Source organism: Lithobates pipiens, unplaced genomic scaffold (genome assembly GCF_037356315.1).
Source record: "Lithobates pipiens isolate NorthernLeopardFrog02 unplaced genomic scaffold, aLitPip1_a1.2 Scaffold_18, whole genome shotgun sequence".
Lineage (NCBI taxonomy): Eukaryota > Metazoa > Chordata > Amphibia > Anura > Ranidae > Lithobates > Lithobates pipiens.
This window is the reverse complement of record NW_027507758.1, coordinates 143,299,166-143,320,639: the sequence shown is the minus strand read 5'-3', so window position 1 is coordinate 143,320,639 and position 21,474 is coordinate 143,299,166. Positions and strand designations below refer to the sequence as shown.

The following is a 21,474-nucleotide window of genomic DNA, read 5'->3' as shown; positions in this document are numbered from 1 at the left end:
AAAATAAAATCCAGTTTACAGGGTTTACTGTGTATTATTTTCTGAAATCAGCACTTATTATGGGAAATTAGATGCAGTGCAAAAACAGCAGATCATAGCTGGTGCCTTTTATCAGTTTGCAGCCATCTGAACAATTAGATATGTTATAGTGTGTTGTTATTGTTTGCACTTGCACTGTGTTTTTGGTTATAAAAAAATATTTCTAAACTGAGTTTCTACAATCTTAGCCCTTGTACACACGGTCGGACATTCCGATGGAAAATGTCCGATCAGACCGTGTTGTCGGATAATCCGACCATGTGTGGGCTCCATCGAACTGTTTCCGTCGGAATATCCGACCGACAAAGTTTTAGAGCTGAGCTATACAATTTTCCGACAACATGATCAGATGGAACTTTGTCCGATCGTTAGTAGAGAATTCCGATCGGACAAAGTGCAACGCATGCTCAGATCAAATTCCTAGACCAAAGCTATTGGCTACTAGCCTGAACGTAGTCCTGTTGTAACTAAATTACGTCATCACGTTACGAACGATTGGATTTTCCGACAACTTTGTCCGACCATGTGTATGCAACACCGGTTTTGGACAAAATCTGCCAGACAAAATCTGATGGATTTTGTTGTCGGAATGTCCGACCGTGTGTACAAGGGCTTATACTATAAGCTTTAACCACTTGCGGATCAGCCGCCACAGTTTTACTGCACAAAGATTTTTTGGGGGGGAAAACGACAAGAGATTATACATGGAACATCATAACCATGATTCACCTACAAGTCACCCAACAGAATGATGGACTGTCTTGATACCAGTTTTATATAAAATACAAATATTTATTATTGATTATAAAAAGTTTTTTTTACCAAAGTACAAAGGTGGGGGGGAAAAAGAAAAAAAGGGGTTTTTTATACATGCATAAATAAATACATATATATTATAGCTATAACATAGACAAGGTTTGTTACAACAGTATTTTGTGTCCAATACGGTCGTTGGTTTCTCTACTAGTTTCGCGACCACTCTGTCGCTTCTTCAGGAGACCTTGTTTGTCTAGAATAGAATTTATCACTAATTATTCAACAATAACATAAATACAACACATATTTTTCAGGGTATTTGATGTATTTTTTACAGGAGGGTAGAGGTTTTTTACAAACACTAAGTGTGCAGCTCACCACCGTATGGATAACTCAGGACATCTGGAATTCGGGTAGTCCATGCCAAGCCAGGCAATGACCACCCTTTGGGGCGGACACGGGAGGTTTTAAAGTCAGCTACAAAACAACAATCAAGAGTGTCTAAGCGTTAGAAGTATATATATATATATATATATATATATGTAAATAGGTTATATTGCTGAGGCATAATTGTTTGTGTCACATTATAAATGTAGAACACTACATACCCGTATAGCCAAATGCCTTAGAGATGATGCAGCATAGGTAAATGTTGCGGTTCTTTCATTAAGTACTAAGGCTCAGGTAGTACGCCAGGAAACGCATTAGGAGAATATACATGTGCTGGATCCAATATGTATGGATATTACACCTCTTTCAGGAGGGGGTCCAAAGATTTTGCCCAGTCAATCCAGAGTGTATATTATTAGCCTAATGAGGAAATTATTACCATCAGCCGGCCATCTATATATATGTATTGCAACTAAAAATGCCCAGAATGTATAAAAGCTCATACCTATTAGTAGCTTTCATCTTGCGTTCCTCAGACCAGGCGATAGATCCGGTCAGAGGCTCTGTGTCCTCCGTTTTGTCCGCTGTAAAGGAGCGCCATGATGGCGCTCTTTTAACCTCCAACCCGGCGGCGTCAGAGATCCGGCGCTGGCGCCGGGCTATGACGTCGCCGGGTCCGCCGCTCCTACTGCGCGTGCGCCAACACCGTGGCGACGCACAACAGCGATGGTCACCAAGGAAATCTCAGTGACTCATCGCTAAAGCGGACCCGATCCCACCCATTGCTATGGGGGCCTATCAGGGCCGCCGGAGAGGCGCGTGCCCGCCCCTGGGAGTCTCCTCCCATCCTCCATATTGTGCCTGGACATCACACGGTTTAGATATTGCCCACCTCGTTTTTAAATGTGGAACAATGCATATGAGCAGATAAATGAGCAGAAAAAAATAACTTTACAACTATAAACATTGGCTACATTTTTACACACATGTCATAATATATGTAAACTCTCACCATTACTTCAACTTATCTGTGGAAAGATACAAACAAGTTTAATAATAATTCAATATATAAATAGATCGCATGAGGTGCTTAAGGCAACAGGGACAATTGGTCCATATAGTATACCGTTAGCCTGCACCAAAAGAATTTTTTTATTATTTATTTTGGGATGTCAAGGACGGAAAGCACCGGGGTAGGCTCAAAGGGTACCTGACAGATTAGAGGACTAGGATGAGCAGTGGAACTTATATATAACTAAAAATGCAAAAGGCAAGTGAAAAAACAGTTTGTTTTCCATTTGTTTATTTTTTGTATATATTTCTTGTTTTTATTATTATTTGAGAAAGTATTTATATGTTTTTGTTTCATTCAATCCTGGCGGGACCAGAGCGTCTAAGCGTTCTATCCATAGGGTTTCTCGTTTTAAAATTTCTCTATCCCAGTCCCCACCTCGGGTGTCCTCATGGATCACTTCAAGTATAAAGAATTTTACCACTTGGGGCTGGTACCTATGGTGAATGCCTATATGGCGACCAACTGCGGTAAGCTTACCGCCCGATGAGTAGTAAAGATGGTCGCCTATACGTTGGCGAAACTCTCTAATGGTTTTGCCTACGTAAAATGCCCCACAAGCGCATATCATTATGTATACAACACCCTTTGTGTCACAGCTGGCGTGAAACATTGGAGTGAAAGCCTCTCCATTTGGGAGACTATATGTAGTAGCCTCTAAGATCCAGGGACATCTAGAACAGTCACCACAGGGATGAGTACCTCGTGGACCCTGCCGGTTTGATACGGAAGTTTGATAGTGGCTTTTAGTAAGTTTGTCCCCAAGAGTGGCTGCTCTTTTAAAAACCAGTTCTGGGGTTTGTCTGATATATTTGTTCAGAGTATGGTGATCTGTTAAAAAGTGCCAATGTTGTGATAGGATGTTTCTAAGGGTATTGTGATGTGCAGAATATTTTGTGATAATCTTAACTGTAGGGGGGTGAGTTGGTCTGGGAGGGCCATAAAGTAGAGACTCCCGTGTGCGCCCATAGGCTTTATTGAATGCTTTTCTCAAAATAGATCGTGAGTAGCCTCTGTTAAGGAGGCGCTCCTGTAGATTCTTTGCTTGAACAAGAAAATTTTGGTCAGTTGTACAATTTCTTCTTGCTCGTAGATATTGAGCGTATGGGATGCTACGTATTAGAGGGCGGGGATGCGAACTTTTAGCGTGTAATAAAGTGTTTCCAGATGATGGCTTGCGATAGAGGTCAGTGATTAATCTTCCAGAGTTGTCTTTAGTGATATTAAGATCCAAAAAGGCAATTCTGGTTAAGTGGTATACATAAGTAAATTTTAAATTGAATGTGTTAACATTCAGTTTTTCCACAAATGTTTCCAAAGTCTGGACAGTACCTGTCCAGACAATTAGAAGATCATCTATAAACCTGTACCAGAGAAGAACACAGTCTAAATAAGTTTGTAGAGATTCATTAGTAAACACTGATTGCTCCCACCCGCCCAGATATAAGTTTGCGTAAGAGGGTGCACAAGCTGTCCCCATGGCCACGCCCTGAGTTTGCAAATAAATTTGATCATTAAATGTAAAGAAATTATGTGAAATTATGTGTTGTATACATAATGATATGCGCTTGTGGGGCATTTTACGTAGGCAAAACCATTAGAGAGTTTCGCCAACGTATAGGCGACCATCTTTACTACTCATCGGGCGGTAAGCTTACCGCAGTTGGTCGCCATATAGGCATTCACCATAGGTACCAGCCCCAAGTGGTAAAATTCTTTATACTTGAAGTGATCCATGAGGACACCCGAGGTGGGGACTGGGATAGAGAAATTTTAAAACGAGAAACCCTATGGATAGAACGCTTAGACGCTCTGGTCCCGCCAGGATTGAATGAAACAAAAACATATAAATACTTTCTCAAATAATAATAAAAACAAGAAATATATACAAAAAATAAACAAATGGAAAACAAACTGTTTTTTCACTTGCCTTTTGCATTTTTAGTTATATATAAGTTCCACTGCTCATCCTAGTCCTCTAATCTGTCAGGTACCCTTTGAGCCTACCCCGGTGCTTTCCGTCCTTGACATCCCAAAATAAATAATAAAAAAATTCTTTTGGTGCAGGCTAACGGTATACTATATGGACCAATTGTCCCTGTTGCCTTAAGCACCTCATGCGATCTATTTATATATTGAATTATTATTAAACTTGTTTGTATCTTTCCACAGATAAGTTGAAGTAATGGTGAGAGTTTACATATATTATGACATGTGTGTAAAAATGTAGCCAATGTTTATAGTTGTAAAGTTATTTTTTTCTGCTCATTTATCTGCTCATATGCATTGTTCCACATTTAAAAACGAGGTGTGCAATATCTAAACCGTGTGATGTCCAGGCACAATATGGAGGATGGGAGGAGACTCCCAGGGGCGGGCACGCGCCTCTCCGGCGGCCCTGATAGGCCCCCATAGCAATGGGTGGGATCGGGTCCGCTTTAGCGATGAGTCACTGAGGTTTCCTTGGTGACCATCGCTGTTGTGCGTCGCCACGGTGTTGGCGCACGCGCAGTAGGAGCGGCGGACCCGGCGACGTCATAGCCCGGCGCCAGCGCCGGATCTCTGACGCCGCCGGGTTGGAGGTTAAAAGAGCGCCATCATGGCGCTCCTTTACAGCGGACAAAACGGAGGACACAGAGCCTCTGACCGGATCTATCGCCTGGTCTGAGGAACGCAAGATGAAAGCTACTAATAGGTATGAGCTTTTATACATTCTGGGCATTTTTAGTTGCAATACATATATATAGATGGCCGGCTGATGGTAATAATTTCCTCATTAGGCTAATAATATACACTCTGGATTGACTGGGCAAAATCTTTGGACCCCCTCCTGAAAGAGGTGTAATATCCATACATATTGGATCCAGCACATGTATATTCTCCTAATGCGTTTCCTGGCGTACTACCTGAGCCTTAGTACTTAATGAAAGAACCGCAACATTTACCTATGCTGCATCATCTCTAAGGCATTTGGCTATACGGGTATGTAGTGTTCTACATTTATAATGTGACACAAACAATTATGCCTCAGCAATATAACCTATTTACATATATATATATATATATATATACTTCTAACGCTTAGACACTCTTGATTGTTGTTTTGTAGCTGACTTTAAAACCTCCCGTGTCCGCCCCAAAGGGTGGTCATTGCCTGGCTTGGCATGGACTACCCGAATTCCAGATGTCCTGAGTTATCCATACGGTGGTGAGCTGCACACTTAGTGTTTGTAAAAAACCTCTACCCTCCTGTAAAAAATACATCAAATACCCTGAAAAATATGTGTTGTATTTATGTTATTGTTGAATAATTAGTGATAAATTCTATTCTAGACAAACAAGGTCTCCTGAAGAAGCGACAGAGTGGTCGCGAAACTAGTAGAGAAACCAACGACCGTATTGGACACAAAATACTGTTGTAACAAACCTTGTCTATGTTATAGCTATAATATATATGTATTTATTTATGCATGTATAAAAAACCCCTTTTTTTCTTTTTCCCCCCCACCTTTGTACTTTGGTAAAAAAAACTTTTTATAATCAATAATAAATATTTGTATTTTATATAAAACTGGTATCAAGACAGTCCATCATTCTGTTGGGTGACTTGTAGGTGAATCATGGTTATGATGTTCCATGTATAATCTCTTGTCGTTTTCCCCCCCAAAAAATCTTTCTGTAGTTAATATATTAAGGATGAGGATACCATATACCCCTTTTCTTTTCTTATAAAATAGGCACAATAGTATAACTATACACACAGTTTTACTGCAGCAGGTTGACTCCACTGCGCAAAATCACGTTATTCTATGTGATCTCGCAAGGCTTGGATAGCAGGCACGCGTGTGCCTGCCATGAGCTCCGTGAGTATGACGCAGTTCCCGCGGACTCAATGTCCGTGGGGATGCCCGCGATCATCTCATGGAGAGGAAGAACAGGGAGATGCTAATGTAAACAAGCATTTCCCAGTTCTGCACACATAACCCCTGCAGCGCCCCCCCCCCCTCCTGGTTAACCCCTTCATTGCCTGTCACATTTACTCAGTAATCAGTGCATTTTTAATCGCACTGATCGCTGTATAAATGTGAATGGTCCCAAAATAGCACCAAAAGTGTCCGATGTGTCCACCATAATGTCGCAGTCATGATAAAAATCGCTGATCGCTGCCATTACTAGTAAAAAAAAAAAAATATTAATAAAAATGCCATAAAACTATCCCCTATTTTGTAGACGCTATAACTTTTGCAAAATCCAATCAATAAATGCTTATTGCAATTTTCAATTCAAATCAATGGAGTGCATGTAGTTAAAGTGATTGTAAAGTCTTGTTTAAAAAAAGTAAAAATAAATAACAAACATGTTGTACTTACCTCCTCTGTTACAGTTGGTTTTGCACAGAGCAGCCCTGATCCTCCTCTTCTCGGGTCCCTCTTCCCTGCTCCTGGCCGCTCCCTCCTGTCGAGTACCCCCACAGCAAGCAGCTTGCTATGGGGGCACCCGAGCTGAGTCAAAGCTCCATGTGTCCATTCAGACACGGAGCCCCGACCCGGCCCCACCCCCTCTCTCCGCTGATTGGCTAACTGACTTTGATGGATAGCCGCGGGAGCCAATGGCGCCACTGCTGTATCTCAGCCAATCAGGAGGAGAATCCCGGACAGTAAGACAATCGTGGACATTGCTGGAGAAAGATGGGGCTCAGATAAGTAATTAGGGGGTGCTGGGAGGCTGCCACACACAGGAGTTTTTTTTAATCTTAATGCATAGAAATCATTAAGATAAAAAACATTCTGCCTTTACTATGGAGATCAGCAGAACTGAGATACAGCAAAGGATAAAAAAAGTTTTAATACACAATGCTTTGGAAAACTAAATCTTGTACATATAGTAAAAACCCTCATAATGGGACTTTAACAGCAATAAGTCATTTCTAAGTAGATAAAAAGTATCTTGGGATAGTGTAAAAAGTTTACAAAGTCTTTATTGTCACAGAGAAAGACTTTATTGTTACAGAATATAAAAAAAAATTACAGTACATATTAAAAATGGTTAAATAGAGTTTCTAAATACACAATGTACTTGAAATAGAATCGCCAAAACAGAAAGTGAAGATGATAAACATCCTAAAACTAAACAAAATCTTGTTCATGTAGGGTTTACAACTACTCTAAGAATTATTATGTTTGTTTTTCTTTTCAGAATTTTCATTGTACTTAAGTTGATTTTTTACTACATGTAGAAAAAAAGAAGCTTGAAGCCAATGTTGCGCTCAAAATGAGAAAAGGTTATATATACACAGCTGCCAGCACCTTAAAGTCTAATACCAAAACTCAAACAGATAAAATAGGCAAAATAGATGCAGTGCTAGTGAAAATATTAGTCAATTTATCAAGTGAAAGAAAACTAAAGCAGAGTCCCATTGAGATTCAAGTCCATAAATGACAAGGAGGTAACACCTATTCACTACGACCTGTGTCCATTTACTGTGGTATTTACACTACATTGTTGCCAGGTGTGCCAGTGGGTTTGAGTCTGTTCTTGGGGTTGAAGAGGCAGAGTAAGGAACCAACAATCTTCAAGCGGCTCCTGCGGGGGTAGCACTACACATAAAACTGTGATATTAGCAGCTAACAGTAGATAGCAGTAGATCCCTACATTAGACTGTTATCAATCACATTATATTATATTGTGTTTTGATGTAGCACTGACAAAGGGTTTTTTCTGCCCCCCAAAACTTGTCTGGCTGTTTTTTTGTGTAAACAAATAAATTATTTAGAATTTTGTTATTCTTTGGTCTGGTGCTCCTTCCATTGGTGCATGATTTTTTGCTGGTAACCTCAGCTTGCTGGGTACCCGCAGGAGGGTAGCCCTTTTTGTTGTGAGTAGCTTAACCTGAGTTAGCGAGCTCTCAGAATGTTTTTGTCCTCTCACTACTTTGTATGAACTTACTATATATCAAAGTCCCAGCGCTTTTTTCTTCATTGGAAAGTAATGAGTAATGCTTCTGCCATAAGTGACATATTCATATGGTAAAAACTTGAATTGTTTTTTCTTTCTCAACTTTACCCTCATATAATGTCAAGCAAATAAAACCTAAATTCATGTGAAACTCAAGAGAGGGATATGCCATGGTCTTACCAATGACTGTACACATTGTTCTCTACGCAGGCATCAGGTGTCCAGGTTGACAATTCGGTTACCCTCTTGTTCCAAGAAATGAAGCTGAAGAAGTCTGGAAAGAAAGCCGTTTTCTTTGGCTTCAGCAGCGATGAAAAATACATCATTGTGCAAGAAGGGAAGGAAATCTTGTCAGATGACTGTGCAAATTTTTTCCCGAGGTTGAAAGCACTCTTCCCTGAAAACAAGTGCTGTTACGCCTTGTTGGATATTCATTATGTTACTGGGGAATCAAAGAAACAGGACCTGATATTTGTAATGTGGTAAGTTATTAGAACTAGTATGCATGCAATGTGTGTTCTTTCTTATGATGGGCTAGGTCTGTTTTTGGAGTTCATGCTCTCATAGGTACATATGAATGATGATGTTTTCTTGGCAGACTCAACTTCTTGTTATAATAAGGGCTGCAAGGTTATTATCTGGGAGTGTCCCAGACTGAGGGACTTTTGGACCAAGGTAGAACAATTAAAACATCACAGAAGTGTCTCTTTGGGGAAACCGGGCAGCATTCCTCCTGCATGATACACCACTCTACAACAAAACGTATAAAAACTCACTTATTGAAACAACTCCTTACTGCAGCAAAAGCCTTCTGTTCCACCCAACAAAACACACTGGCTTACCAGAATTGTAGAAATGCAGCAAATGGAGAACCTAACCATGGTCATGAAAGAGCAATAGGAAAAATCTGGACTCTTATTTCTTTTATAAGTAACAAACACTATAAGCTTCCGAAGAATGATCCTTTCACCTTCCAGTTCTCGAGGTGCGTAAAACCACTAGGCATCTGGCCAGGACCCCAAACCCCCCACCCCACCACCACCACCACTCCCCCTCCCATTGTACTGGGGTTCTGTGATGATTCCCTTGAGTCTCTCACAAAATGTGATTTAAAAAAAAACCGAGGTAGATTTATTTTTTAGTAATATGTACTTATTAGATATTCGGTTTACAAACTTCTTGTTTTTGGTTCAGGAACACAGTTGAACTTGTACTGTACTCAGTGTAACCTCTGGGCATGCTGTACCTGTGCAGCAGAATTGTCATGCCGTTTCTTCTAAATAAAAACACAATTAGTAAAAGTGTGTCTTTTACCATGTAATTCCACATAAGCAGTAGCAGTGCACTTCAACAGGTGACAGTGCTTAGATCCATGTTTGCCTAGCCTCACAGATGGCCGTTAGAACTTTGACATATTCAGAGCCATATCCTGTCCACTTCTGCTGTGATTACTGAATTACATTGATGGGGTCATTATGGGGCAGGATCTACTAAAAGCAGCCCAGTGTTAGCTTGTACCTCCACTAATATGGTGGTTTCCACCATACCTCTAGATCCACTTTAAAGTGTTGATAAACCCAGGATCCTGCATTCACTATATCTGGTCTCCCACAGTACACAAAACATGGAAATGCAATCATTTTAGTAAATATAAACTGCTAAATACTCAATTCAGTTTCAATAGCAGTATATAGCAGTCTTGCAACTTCTATCAATGCCTGGTTAAAACTTGTAGGAGTTTTTGCTGTCCTATCAGGATGCAGGACCCCTGACCCTCTGTCTGGACAGTGCTGATCACATGCACTCTCCCAAGAAAGATAAAAACAATCTAGCAAAACACACCAAACTGAGCATGTGCAGCCTGACTTCAGTAACTCTGTCTTATCCAGACCTGTTTTGGTGTCAGTGGAAGAAAAGGAGTATCTGTGCATACAGGATCAAACAGCCTTTTTACACAATGCAGAGGATTAACCCCTTAGGTTCCACAGTGAGTATAACAACCATGCTTCACTGCATATACAGACTGATTTTACTGTTGTGGGTTTAGTAACACTTTACGTTGGCTTGTCAGAGATGTTAAAATAGTTATTGCAAAGCCAAACTTGCGCAGATGCCTCTTCAGTGCTCTCTAAGCCATCTGAGCAAGAGTATCTGCCTCGGCTGTCAAGATATGGTGCCTTCTGTGGTCACCCAGTGTACCCCACTCTGTATATTTACTTCTGTAATATTATAAGAGTACACAGAGAGTATGGACATAACCCCTGTGATTCATCACACAGTTTTCATATTGTAGAATCCACCCGCCTTACTACTTCAATAGTTCAGTTACACCCACAAACCAATCAGTACAGCACACAGTACACACAGTACAACACACACTTCACCCTGGCAACACAGTACACTATTTGTATCGCAAAAAGCACAGCCCTACCCCCATAGGAAGAAAGCCTGAATAAAACCATTGGATAAGTAGTTTATAACGTATACCTCTACTGCTGTGCCAGTGACATCACTGGATGAGATAATGCAGTGGATGACAAATGTGGATGAAATGTCATGCTCTTTTGACAGTTGTATTCTGACATGGAAAGATTAAAGACTAGTCAACAATTAAAGGTTAAAGCGGAGGTCCACCCTAAAGTGGACCTCCGCTCATCGGAACCCTCCCCCCCTCCGGCGCCACAATTGGCACCTTTCAGGGGGGAGGGGGGTGCAGATACCTGTACAGTACAGGTATTCTGCACCCACTTCCGGGATAGCTCTCTGCGGAAAGGGGCGTAGATTACGCTCCTTTCCGCAAGTGCCCGCCCCTTTCCGCAAGTGCCCCGCTGCCTGCTGGGAAACACACAGATCCCAGAGGCAGCGGGGACCGTCCTTACAGCGCGATTCGCACATGCGCAGTAGGGAACCGGGAAATGAAGCCGAAAGGCTCCATTTCCTGATTCCCATACCCAAGATGGCGGCGGCAGCAACTTACAGACGATCTAGAGATCGGCTTCGGGTGCCGACATCGTGGGCGCGCTGGACAGGTAAGTGTCACTATTTTAAAAGTCAGCAGCTGCAGTATTTGTAGCTGCTGGCTTTTAAAAAAAAAAAAAAAACGCGGAGTCCCAGTGGACTCCCGCTTTAAGATGCATAGAGCCACCATAGCCTGTGGGCTAGTAAGGGTTTGGCTTTTCATCCAGGCATTGCAGTACTGCCCCAGTACACCCCACTCTCATTTGCCTGTAATCTGGTGAACATGCAGTGCACCTCCTGGTGATCCTAGAGCAGCCCCTTCCCTCATGTCATTACGCTTGTTACAATCTTTATATCTACCAACAATTATGTAGTGTTAGAGTCTGCCTGATTGGATACTAATTAATTGGTTAGTTTAGGTAAGTTCTAACATTACATTGATTTGGTGAATGTGAAGCAGTTGATACAACTATTGTACAGTAAGATTTTAACATGCATAGTGAGCTTTAGGGACTTGAAAAGATTACCTTTGAAAAATTTTGAAACAAAAAAAAAAGATTACCTTTTGGGTATTGGCCCATTTCCCCCTATCCATGCGCCGGGCCCCCTGACCTACATGCAGGGTGCCGAACGCATGGATTCCATGGAGGATTTTTTTTTTAAGCACATGATTAGAGCCAGAGGCTCTAATATGCTTCAAAAAAGGGCGGGCTCGAAGCACAGAGCATTGCGCCCTGAGCCCACCCAGTTGCCGAGCCCACCCAGTTGTTTGACAATAGCGAATAAATATTCGCTATTGTCATACTGATTCTGCCTGGGTTTTGAGAACCGTTTCCCAATTGGCCAAAAGAAGAAGCCGTGGGAAGAGGAGGGAGGAGACGCACGGCGAGGACACCACCATGATGCCCGAAGAGGAGACGCAATGCAAGAACACCGTCGTGAGGCCAAGGGGGAGACGCACTGCGAGGACACCACCGTGATGCCCAGGAGGAGATGCAGGGGAAGCCGGCTGCCCGTCTCCAGGCGGGAAACGCTGCCCGGGGTAAGTGTTGCGGGTGACCGTTGCGGGTGACGGTCACCCGCAACACTTACCCCAGGCAGCGTTTCCCGCCTGGTTGCACGTGACCCGACCGGGGAGGGGGGGTGGCTGGCTGTGCCCTGTTTGCCGCCCCCCCAACAAAATATACCACCGACCGTCACTGGTAGTGGCCAGTGCTCTTACATGTAATAGAAGCAAGTTGGGGGAAATGCTGTGCTCCTGCCTACCAACCCAGACATTAACATTTGAATAGCCTATAGAGCCTCTTCTCCCGACTTCGGGGGTCTTGTCCCCCTCTTCGGTTCTTCTGCCGGGCCACCGCGCCTTCTTATAGCTCTTTTACAGGCGGTGGCCCGGTCTTCTGTCGTCGCCGCCGCCGCCGCCGCCGCCTTCCGTTCTTCTTCTTCTTCTTCTCCAGGAGATGTTGACACGACGCTCTCTCCGGCCGGAATGCCAGAGCCGCCCTGCGCTGCCACTTATATAGGGACAATGGGGCGGTGTCACATGGGTTGATGTCACATGGGTTGGTCACATGGGTTGATGTCACATGGTGACCCCGCCCGCTCGTCCCCACCCCCTTTCCTGGCCGGCCGGGTAGCGTGCTCGGATAAGGGTCTGGTGTGGATCTGGGGGGGACCCCCACGCCGTTTTTTCGGCGTAGGGGGTTCCCCTTGGAATCCATACCAGACCTAAGGGCCTGGTATGCTCTCGGAGGGGGAACCCACGCCAAATTTTTTTCAGAAATTTGCCGTGGAGTTCCCCCTTGAGCTCATTCTCTGCTTGGCCACGGCAAAAGTCGCCTGGCCTGGGGCGACTTGTAAGTCGTCCCAAGTCGGGCTTGAAGTCATCACAAGTCGTTTTGAAGTCGTCCCAAGTCGCGCTGTGATCTTAACTCAAGTCGTGTCCAAGTTGCCTGACTCAAGTCGCCTACAAGTCGTGTTGCCCCTGTGTGAATGGGCTCTTAGGAGCAGTTGGGCATTTTTTTCAACTGCTCCTGAACTCTCCTCTATGTTATCTTATTAGTACATGTACACGGGGTTGTTTATAGTCGTTTCTAGGCAGTTGAGTTTAGAGTCCTTTTCTGGAAAGCAAAACAATGAGTTTAGATGCTGAGTTTAGAGGCATTTTTCACACGCTAAACTCTTCTAAATGTGGCTAAACGCGGTAACTCGTGTTTAGCCACGTTTCGTTTACAAGTGTTTTTCATTTTTAGCTATTTTAATAATGCTTCTAAAAACAAACACGGCAAATCGTTCAGGAGAGGTTGTAAAAATGTCCCTTGTAAATTAAGCTTAAACGTTAAACTCAAAATATGCCTCTCAACGTCCTAATGTGTATGGACACATAGGATAACATTGAGCTGCTTCTAGAGGCAGAACACAAAACTCCTGTAGAAGCAACGTTTTTTAAGCCAATGGGCATGGAGCCTCAATCTTTAATCTCAATTGATCACTCGGGTGATCCTAAACTTATTTTGATTCTTAAAGTTGTAAAATGTAAATTCAATATAGCAGTTTGGCATGTTTGGATTTGTAGTGAAGAATTTTCACTGCACTAATGTTGGAACTACACTGTATGGTAATCACCAGATGTCATGGTTATGCAATAATCTTCCTCTGTCTGCTTACCTCTCCTCATGTGTTCAGACTAAGAGGCCAGCCACTTCTACCTGGTGGTTTTTATAACCTCTCCTCTAAGCATGGCTCCACCCCAGGCCCTATCAGGGAACCCTATATTAACCTGTGCACTGCAAGCCAGCGGTGCTGATCAACCATTGTGTATTCACTTTGTGTTTGGCTTCCTGTTTCCTGCTTGCCGTGTGCTCTAAGTTTGTCTCTGTTACCGATCTTGGCGTGTTCTCGACTATTCCTGTCTGCTTGTGACCCTGAACTTTTGGCATGTCCCCGACTATCCCTGTCTGCCTGTGACCCTGAAACTTTGGTCTTTACTCTGTTGTTCCTGTCTGCTAGTTGCCCTGACTTCTGCCTTATCCCTTTACTATCCTTGTTGTCCCAGCCTGCTGTGTCCTTCTCCTGTAGTCTACTGTGAGCATGAGCTGTGAGACCCTAGAGGCCACGACCTGGAGCCAGACTGCAGCGCAATCCATCCTCACCACTAGAGGCACTGGTGAACACCTGCTGGCTCTTAGACTCCGCGCCCTAGGGAATCTATGCTCTAGCTCCAACTGGGATCTGTGTTAATGATCCAGTAGACCTGCTTCCTGAACCTTCCTGGGTACAATCCGCAGCAGTCAGTCCTAGGGTCCACTATCGTAGCGGTGCACTTCCGATTCCTACGGAGTGCATCTGTCACCTGGTCTTAGGTGACCTGACACCAGGTCTGAGATGCTTTGTGTCTATACAGACAGTATGCTGAAAGCCAAACTCCAGGCATTTTTTTTTAGTTTTATAGTAGGGAAGAGTAGAAAACTTGTAACAGGGTGTTACAGAAGAAAAAAGGATCTGGTTTTTCTCTGCATGGGAAACCATACATTTTGATGCCAGGTGACACATATGGTTTGAACATTGCTTTTCACCAATGTTTAGATTTTCTGACATTTATGTTATAGGTCATTATTATTAAGTAATATATTTTATATATCTACAGGGCTCCGGAAGATGCACCTATTAAGGAGAAGCTATTATTTGCAAGCTCAAAACCCTACCTAAAACAAGCATTCTCAGGTACAAGGGGAATCGGATTACATTGGATGTCATAATTATACATAAAACCCAACTCAAATTAAAAAATTTTTTGCAAGTGCATTTGGAATTGTTCCTCAGAGCTTAATGAATGGGGTAAAGCTCTTCTGACTTCCATCGTCTAATCATGTGCAAACAAATGCTGTTTTTTTTTCTTGCATGTGATTGGGTACTCCTTGCCACCACATTCATTAAGCTCTGTTGGAAAATTCCCTTGCAGGGTGTATTTGTGTTTACTAAATCATCCTCAGAGTCTAATAAAAACATTTTTTTTAGTGTAGTGAATAATGTTTAAATCCTCTGTCAGGCTTTTATTGTCATCACTGCCTCCATGAGGGAGATTTTCCATCACTTGGGTGTAAGAAATAACAGAATGTGAGGGGAGAACTCACCTAACAAAAATATAAAGGTAGAGTTTAAAGCTGACTAAATATAATAGATATATTGACAAAAAAAAACATCCCCATTCCTTCCTTGTTGTTGGAAGTGGTTTAAGTGGTTTCTTGAACAAGGAAAAGTCGAAAAGTTGAAAGATCCTTACGCTCTCTATAGTTTTGGTATTCACATTGTTCTCAAACATGGTACCATTGGTTCAAATCCCTCATAGTGTCTGATAATCCAAAAAACAAAGTGGAGTCTTGGAGGACAAAAGTAGAGTCTTGATTGTTTGCTATGGACAACTCAAGTTCTTATTTTCTTTCCATGCTTGATGACTCACCTCTGAAATACACTGTATTACCAAAAGTATCGGGATGCCTGCCTTTACACTCACATGAACTTTAATGGCACCCCAGTCTTAGTCCATAGGGTTCAATATTGAGTTGGCCAACTCTTCTGGGAAGGCTGTCCACAAAGTTTAGAAGTGTGGAATGTTTGACCGTTCTTCCAGAGGTGCATTTGTAAGGTCAAGCACTGATACAAGGAGGTTGAGGTCAGGACTCTGTGCAGGCCATTTAAGTTCTTCCACCACAAACTCGCTCATCCATGTCTTTATGAACCTTGCTTTGTGCACTGGTATGCAGTCATGTTGGAGCAGGAGGGGGCCATCCCCAAACTGTTCCCACAAGGTTGGGAGCATGAAATTGTCCAAAATGTCTTGGTATGCTGACGCCTTGAGTTCCCTTCACTGCAACTAAGGGGCCAAGCCCAACCCCTGAAAAACAACTCCACACCATAATCCCCCCCGCCACCAAATAATTTGAACCAGTGCACAAAAGAGGTCCATAAAGACATAGGTGAGCGAATTTGACATGGAGGAACTTCACTGGCCTCACTTCAACCTGATAGAACACCTTTGGGATGAATTAAAGCAGAGACTTGGAGCCAGGCCTTCTCATCCAACATTAGTGCCTGACCTTAGAAATATGCTTCTGAGAGAATGGTCAAACATTCCCATAGACACACTCCTAAACCTTGCGGACAGCCTTCCCAGAAGAGTTGAAGCTGTTATAACTGCAGGATGGGCTAACTGAATATTGAACCCTCCGGACTAAGACTGGGATGCCATTAATGTTTGTGTACATGTAGAGGCAGGCGTACCAATACTTTTGGTAATATAGTGTATCAAGTATTAGACATATACACTATTTCAAGTAGCTAAGATATAGACATATACACTATATCAATGAGTTAAGAGGAAATCTGCAGATAGAAACCTAAGCTTGCACTGGGTTTTTTCTCCTAAATGTACTCAAAATGTTTTGTGCCATATAATTTGATGGGGTTTTCAAATTAAAATAAACAAAGAAACCTCATGTATCTTGGATGTGCTGTCTGCAATTTTCCCCACTACCATGCACAATATAATATACCTAAATTGTAACTCCGACACAATCTTTTTCATACCTTTTGAGGACCTTTGTAGTCTTTCTTTGGTGCAATTAGGTAAATCCTCCTTTTATAGACTTATGAAAACGCCACTCTTTTTTCTTCCTTGGATAGCACAATTCCTGCTGTACTTTCAGCCAATCACCCAAACTAGCAGGTTACCAGACAGACCAATGCTAGTGTTGTGTCAATGCCCCTCTACTTGCTTATGTCATTCACAAAGCTTAGCCTTTTATGATCCTGCTGTTTTTTTGTTTTGTTTTTTAGTACAGCATTAGATGGACATATATTTGACTAAAATTGGCCAATGACAATACACATACATTGACCAATCAACGGATTATAAAGCTAACCAATCAGAAAATGATAATGTACCTATAGCCAAGTCTTGTCATATCTTATGAGACCATTGTCAGGCACACAAAGGGACATTCCAGGGAGTGAGGCCCATCTTGAGTGGAGGACTTCTTTAGTCTTTGACAGAACATTTGCGTATGCTGTTTAAGGAATGATATACTAACACAGAGAAATTCGAATAACAGTCAATGATAAATAAAAAATACCTCTCAGAAAGCAATATGTTCTATTAATTTACCATTATTAAGACAAATGGTTTCCTGGGAGAAGTAATTAAGACTTGTCAGTAATTCAATAAGAGAAAGGTAAAAGAGCAATGGGTAAGTATCACATTCTAGCACGAAGGAAGTCAATTTATTTTCTATGATATGAACTAATTATATGATCTAATATTGTTAAATATTTATGGAAGTACTATTTTACATTGGTAACAATTTGTTTTCTCTGTGTTTAGGAGTGAACAAACAGTGGGAGCTTCATAGCCAAGATGACCTTACAGTCGATCAGCTGGCACAAAAACTAACAAGTGGCAAAATTAAATCCTTGGAAGGTCATCACATGTAGACAGCCATTCAGTGCCAGTAACATAGACAGCTTGCAAATGTAGCAATACTATTTCAGGTGGAACTAAGCCTCAAAATTGAGAATTTTAAATTAAATTACAGTACACATCCAGAAGTACCACAATATGGCAGCAATGCGTTTCTGTTAGGGTAGAATAGGGTATATCTTAAAGTGGAGTTCCACCCAAAAGTGGAACTTCCGCTTATCTGATTCCTTCCCCCCTTCGGTGCCACACTTGGCACCTTTCGGCAGGAGGGGGGAGCGGGTACCTGTTTTTTACAGGTACCCTGTCCCCACCTCTGGGAGACCGGGCCGTTGCGAATTACGTCAGCAGCTCAGCCCCCCTCCTCCTCTTTCCCCTTTTGCCGAGAAAAGCATGCTTTGCACATGCGCAGTAAGGACCCGGCCGTGAAGCCGAAAGGCTACACTGCCGGGTTTCTTTACCTGTAATGGCGGTGGCAGCACTCAACCAGGCTGCGGTGCTGGCATTGCTGGACATCAGGACAGATAAGTGTCCTAATGTTAAAAGTCAGTACAGTATGTGTAGCTGCTGACTTTTCATTTTTAAAGGGGTGGATAAATTAGGAAATGGTTAAACCCATGTAAATTTATGTTGCCATCTGTATCTCAGGGGGAATTTTTGTTCATGTCCTGCCTTGTACACAGGACAGGAATTAAGAGGAATCTTTTCAAAATTAAGGGAATCCCTTTTAGTTACTATTTAAACAAGTGTCCCCACTAAAAAAAAATCTCCTCCATTCTTACTCTAAGCCCTTGTACACACGGTCGGAGATTCCGACAACCATATCCATCTGAGTAATTCCGACGGATTAATTCCGGAAGCGGTCCGGAAGTGATGTTGCATACACACGGTGGGAAAATCCGATTGTACATAACGTGATGACGTTATTTCGTTAGGACGGGACTACGTTGAGGCTAGAAGCCAATAGCTTTGGTCTATGAATTTGATCTGAGCATGCGTGGCACTTTGTCCGTCGGAGTAGGCTACAAATGATCGGAGTATGTCCGATCGGAGCATTTTGTCTGAAAATTTTACCGGCAAGTTGGAAAAGTTGGTCCGTCGGATATTCCAATGGAAACAGTCCGATGGAGACCACACACAGTCGGAATATCCGACAAAACGGTCCGATAGGACACATTCCGTCGGAATCTCTGACCGCGTGTACAAGGGCTAAGGACAATGCAAAATGTTCTTTTTTCCACTAATTTTCTCGTCTGGTGAAAATGAAAACTCAAATAGCATTAAAAAAGTGGTTCCAACCTCTCATCACTCTGTCCAAAACTAAAAAACATTTTAGTTTTAGATACACCCATGTCACCAAGACACTAACCAACAATTTTCAGCTGTGGCCTGAATGGGAGGTAAGGGAAAATCTTCCAATGGGCACAAGCTATGTTGCGAAAAGGATTACCGCTCACACCGAAACACATATTTCCCATGATTCTCACACATGATTCTCGTATGCATTCCTTTGATTGACATTTACAAGTTTATTTTTGGGGTTAAGTTCCACTTAGGATGATATGTATAGTAGCTTGGTTTAAATATTTTACTACAGTACAGTTTTTTTTTATATTTTACAAAACTCTGTCATATGTACTAGGCAAGCTTTTCAAATGCAAAGCTATTTGTAATGTACATTAACTGAAAGTATATTTTGAATGTTACCTTATATGAGGAATAACCTGCTGGCAAGATTCAAAATCAATATATGTCCACCTAGCCTCGTGGTTGAAAAGTTTAGAAAAGTAAATGTCGAAATTAGACATCTGTTATTTATATACCATTTCACCATTGTAGGACATCAAAAGCATTAATAATAACTTAACATTCTTGACAGTTTTTATACTGTTAAATAAGTCAATAAAATCATCAACTCTATAAATAATATATATTACCTGTGTTTTTAGAGGCTTAACCTTTAATTCCTATTAGTGAAGGAATGTTTGAGTAGCTAAAGCATTGCCAATATCCCATTTCTATTCTGAATACTGCCCATCACTGTAGTTGGATATATGCGTTTCCTGCCAGGAATATGTATATCTGCTCAGGAATATATATATTCTACATTTATTCAACACTTTTATTGCGTACAAGCTTGCTGATGTCTCTGAGATCAGTAGAAACCAAAGACTCCTACACCTACACACTCCTACTCTTCCACACGTCCTAACGTGTTCCTTTGCTGTAGTACCTCCTATGTTTGGTTACCACGTTGTAAGGCTGGCTTTGATATGTTCATCTTTCAAGGATATCCACCTGCTGCGATAGTAATACTGTGTGATGTGGGGAATTTTACAATCTGTATTTCTAAATGTATGACATGTACAGAATGGTGATGCAACCTGCTTAATTCAACTAAATTATTTTACATTACTGAAAACTGACAAAATTATAAAATGTTATAAGTAAAATAAAGTCAAGCAAATATGATTTGATTTTGATTCTTTGTGTTTTGCCACTTTGAAAAAAAAATTGTATCTTTTTCAAATATAACATTTTGAAAGATTAAGGTGAAAAAAACATGGAAAATGTGATTTACAGTCATGCTCAAATGTTTGCATACCCTGGCAGAAATTGTGAAATTTTGGCAATAATATTGAAGCTATGACGGATCATGCCAAAAAAAATTTTCTTTTATTTAAGGATAGCAATCACATGAAGCCATTTATTATCACAGTTTGTGGATCCTTTTCAAATCATAATGATAACAGAAATCACCCAAATGGCCCTGATAAAAAGTTAACATACCCTGGAATGTTTGGCCTTGGTACAGACACAGAAGGTGGCACACACCGTTTAAAATGGCGATTAAATCACCCAAATGGCCCTGAAAAAAAGTTAACATACACTGGAATGTTTGGACTTGGTACAGACACAGAAGGTGGAACACACCGTTTAAAATGGCAATTAAAAACCCGCTTATAGGTGGATTGATACATAAAGACCAAGTGGGATTCATCCCCCAGAGGCAAGCTAGTGACAATATCCGTCGTGTGATCCTCATCCAGCATATAGCAAAATCGAGAAACATCCCAATGCATTTGCTTTCGCTTGACATACGCAAAGCATTCGACACAGTATCCTGGCAATACCTTCACTATATTTTACAACGTTGGGGTTTCGGCCCCCATTTTCTAAGTTGGATAAACGCTTTGTATGCCTATCCCCAAGCCTACGTTAGATATGCTGGCTCACGCTCATCGCCCTTTCCCATTCAAAGGGGGACGAGACAGGGATGCCCCCTCTCCCCCATCCTATTCGCGTTAGCAATAGAACCTCTGGCGGCTCTGATTAGAGCTCATCCCGACATACGTGGTCTCGAGCTAGCCTCAATAACACATAAGTTATGCTTGTTTGCCGACGACGCTCTACTTTTCGTCACAACCCCCCACATTACTTTACCAAACTTCTGTAAACTTTTAGATAGCTTTGCTGCAATATCAGGCCTAGAAGTCAATCAAACTAAGTCCAAGGCCCTCAATGTGTCCCTGCCAACAGCTGACCTTAAACGGCTACAAAGTAATTTTCCTTTCTTATGGTCCACATCATCCATCCCTTACCTAGGCATCCAATTGACGAACGACCCGTCCTCCCTCTACCGTACAAATTACCTTCCCTTACTCAAGAGATTTACGAACATCATGGCTTCATGGCAGCCGCTTTGTGTCTCGTGGCTGGGTAGAAATACAGCGGTCAAGATGTCTCTTCTACCTAAATTACTCTACCTCTATAGAGTTCTCCCTATCACGGTTCCCCCATACTTTCATCGTATCATACAAAATAAAACACT

General features: G+C 41.9%; 1 protein-coding gene across 1 annotated transcript in view; it reads left to right on the top strand.

The window, feature by feature from the left end:
- Positions 1 to 20,114, top strand: part of LOC143987476 (cofilin-2-like) — a 45,513-nt gene extending 25,399 nt beyond the window's left edge. The window contains exons 2-4 of the mRNA XM_077486212.1: positions 8,423 to 8,694; positions 14,817 to 14,893; positions 17,550 to 20,114. Of these exons, the coding sequence (XP_077342338.1) occupies positions 8,423 to 8,694; positions 14,817 to 14,893; positions 17,550 to 17,659 (459 nt within the window). The 3' untranslated portion in view covers positions 17,660 to 20,114. The remainder of the gene's footprint in view (positions 1 to 8,422; positions 8,695 to 14,816; positions 14,894 to 17,549) is intronic.
- The last annotated feature ends 1,360 nt before the right edge of the window (positions 20,115 to 21,474 follow it).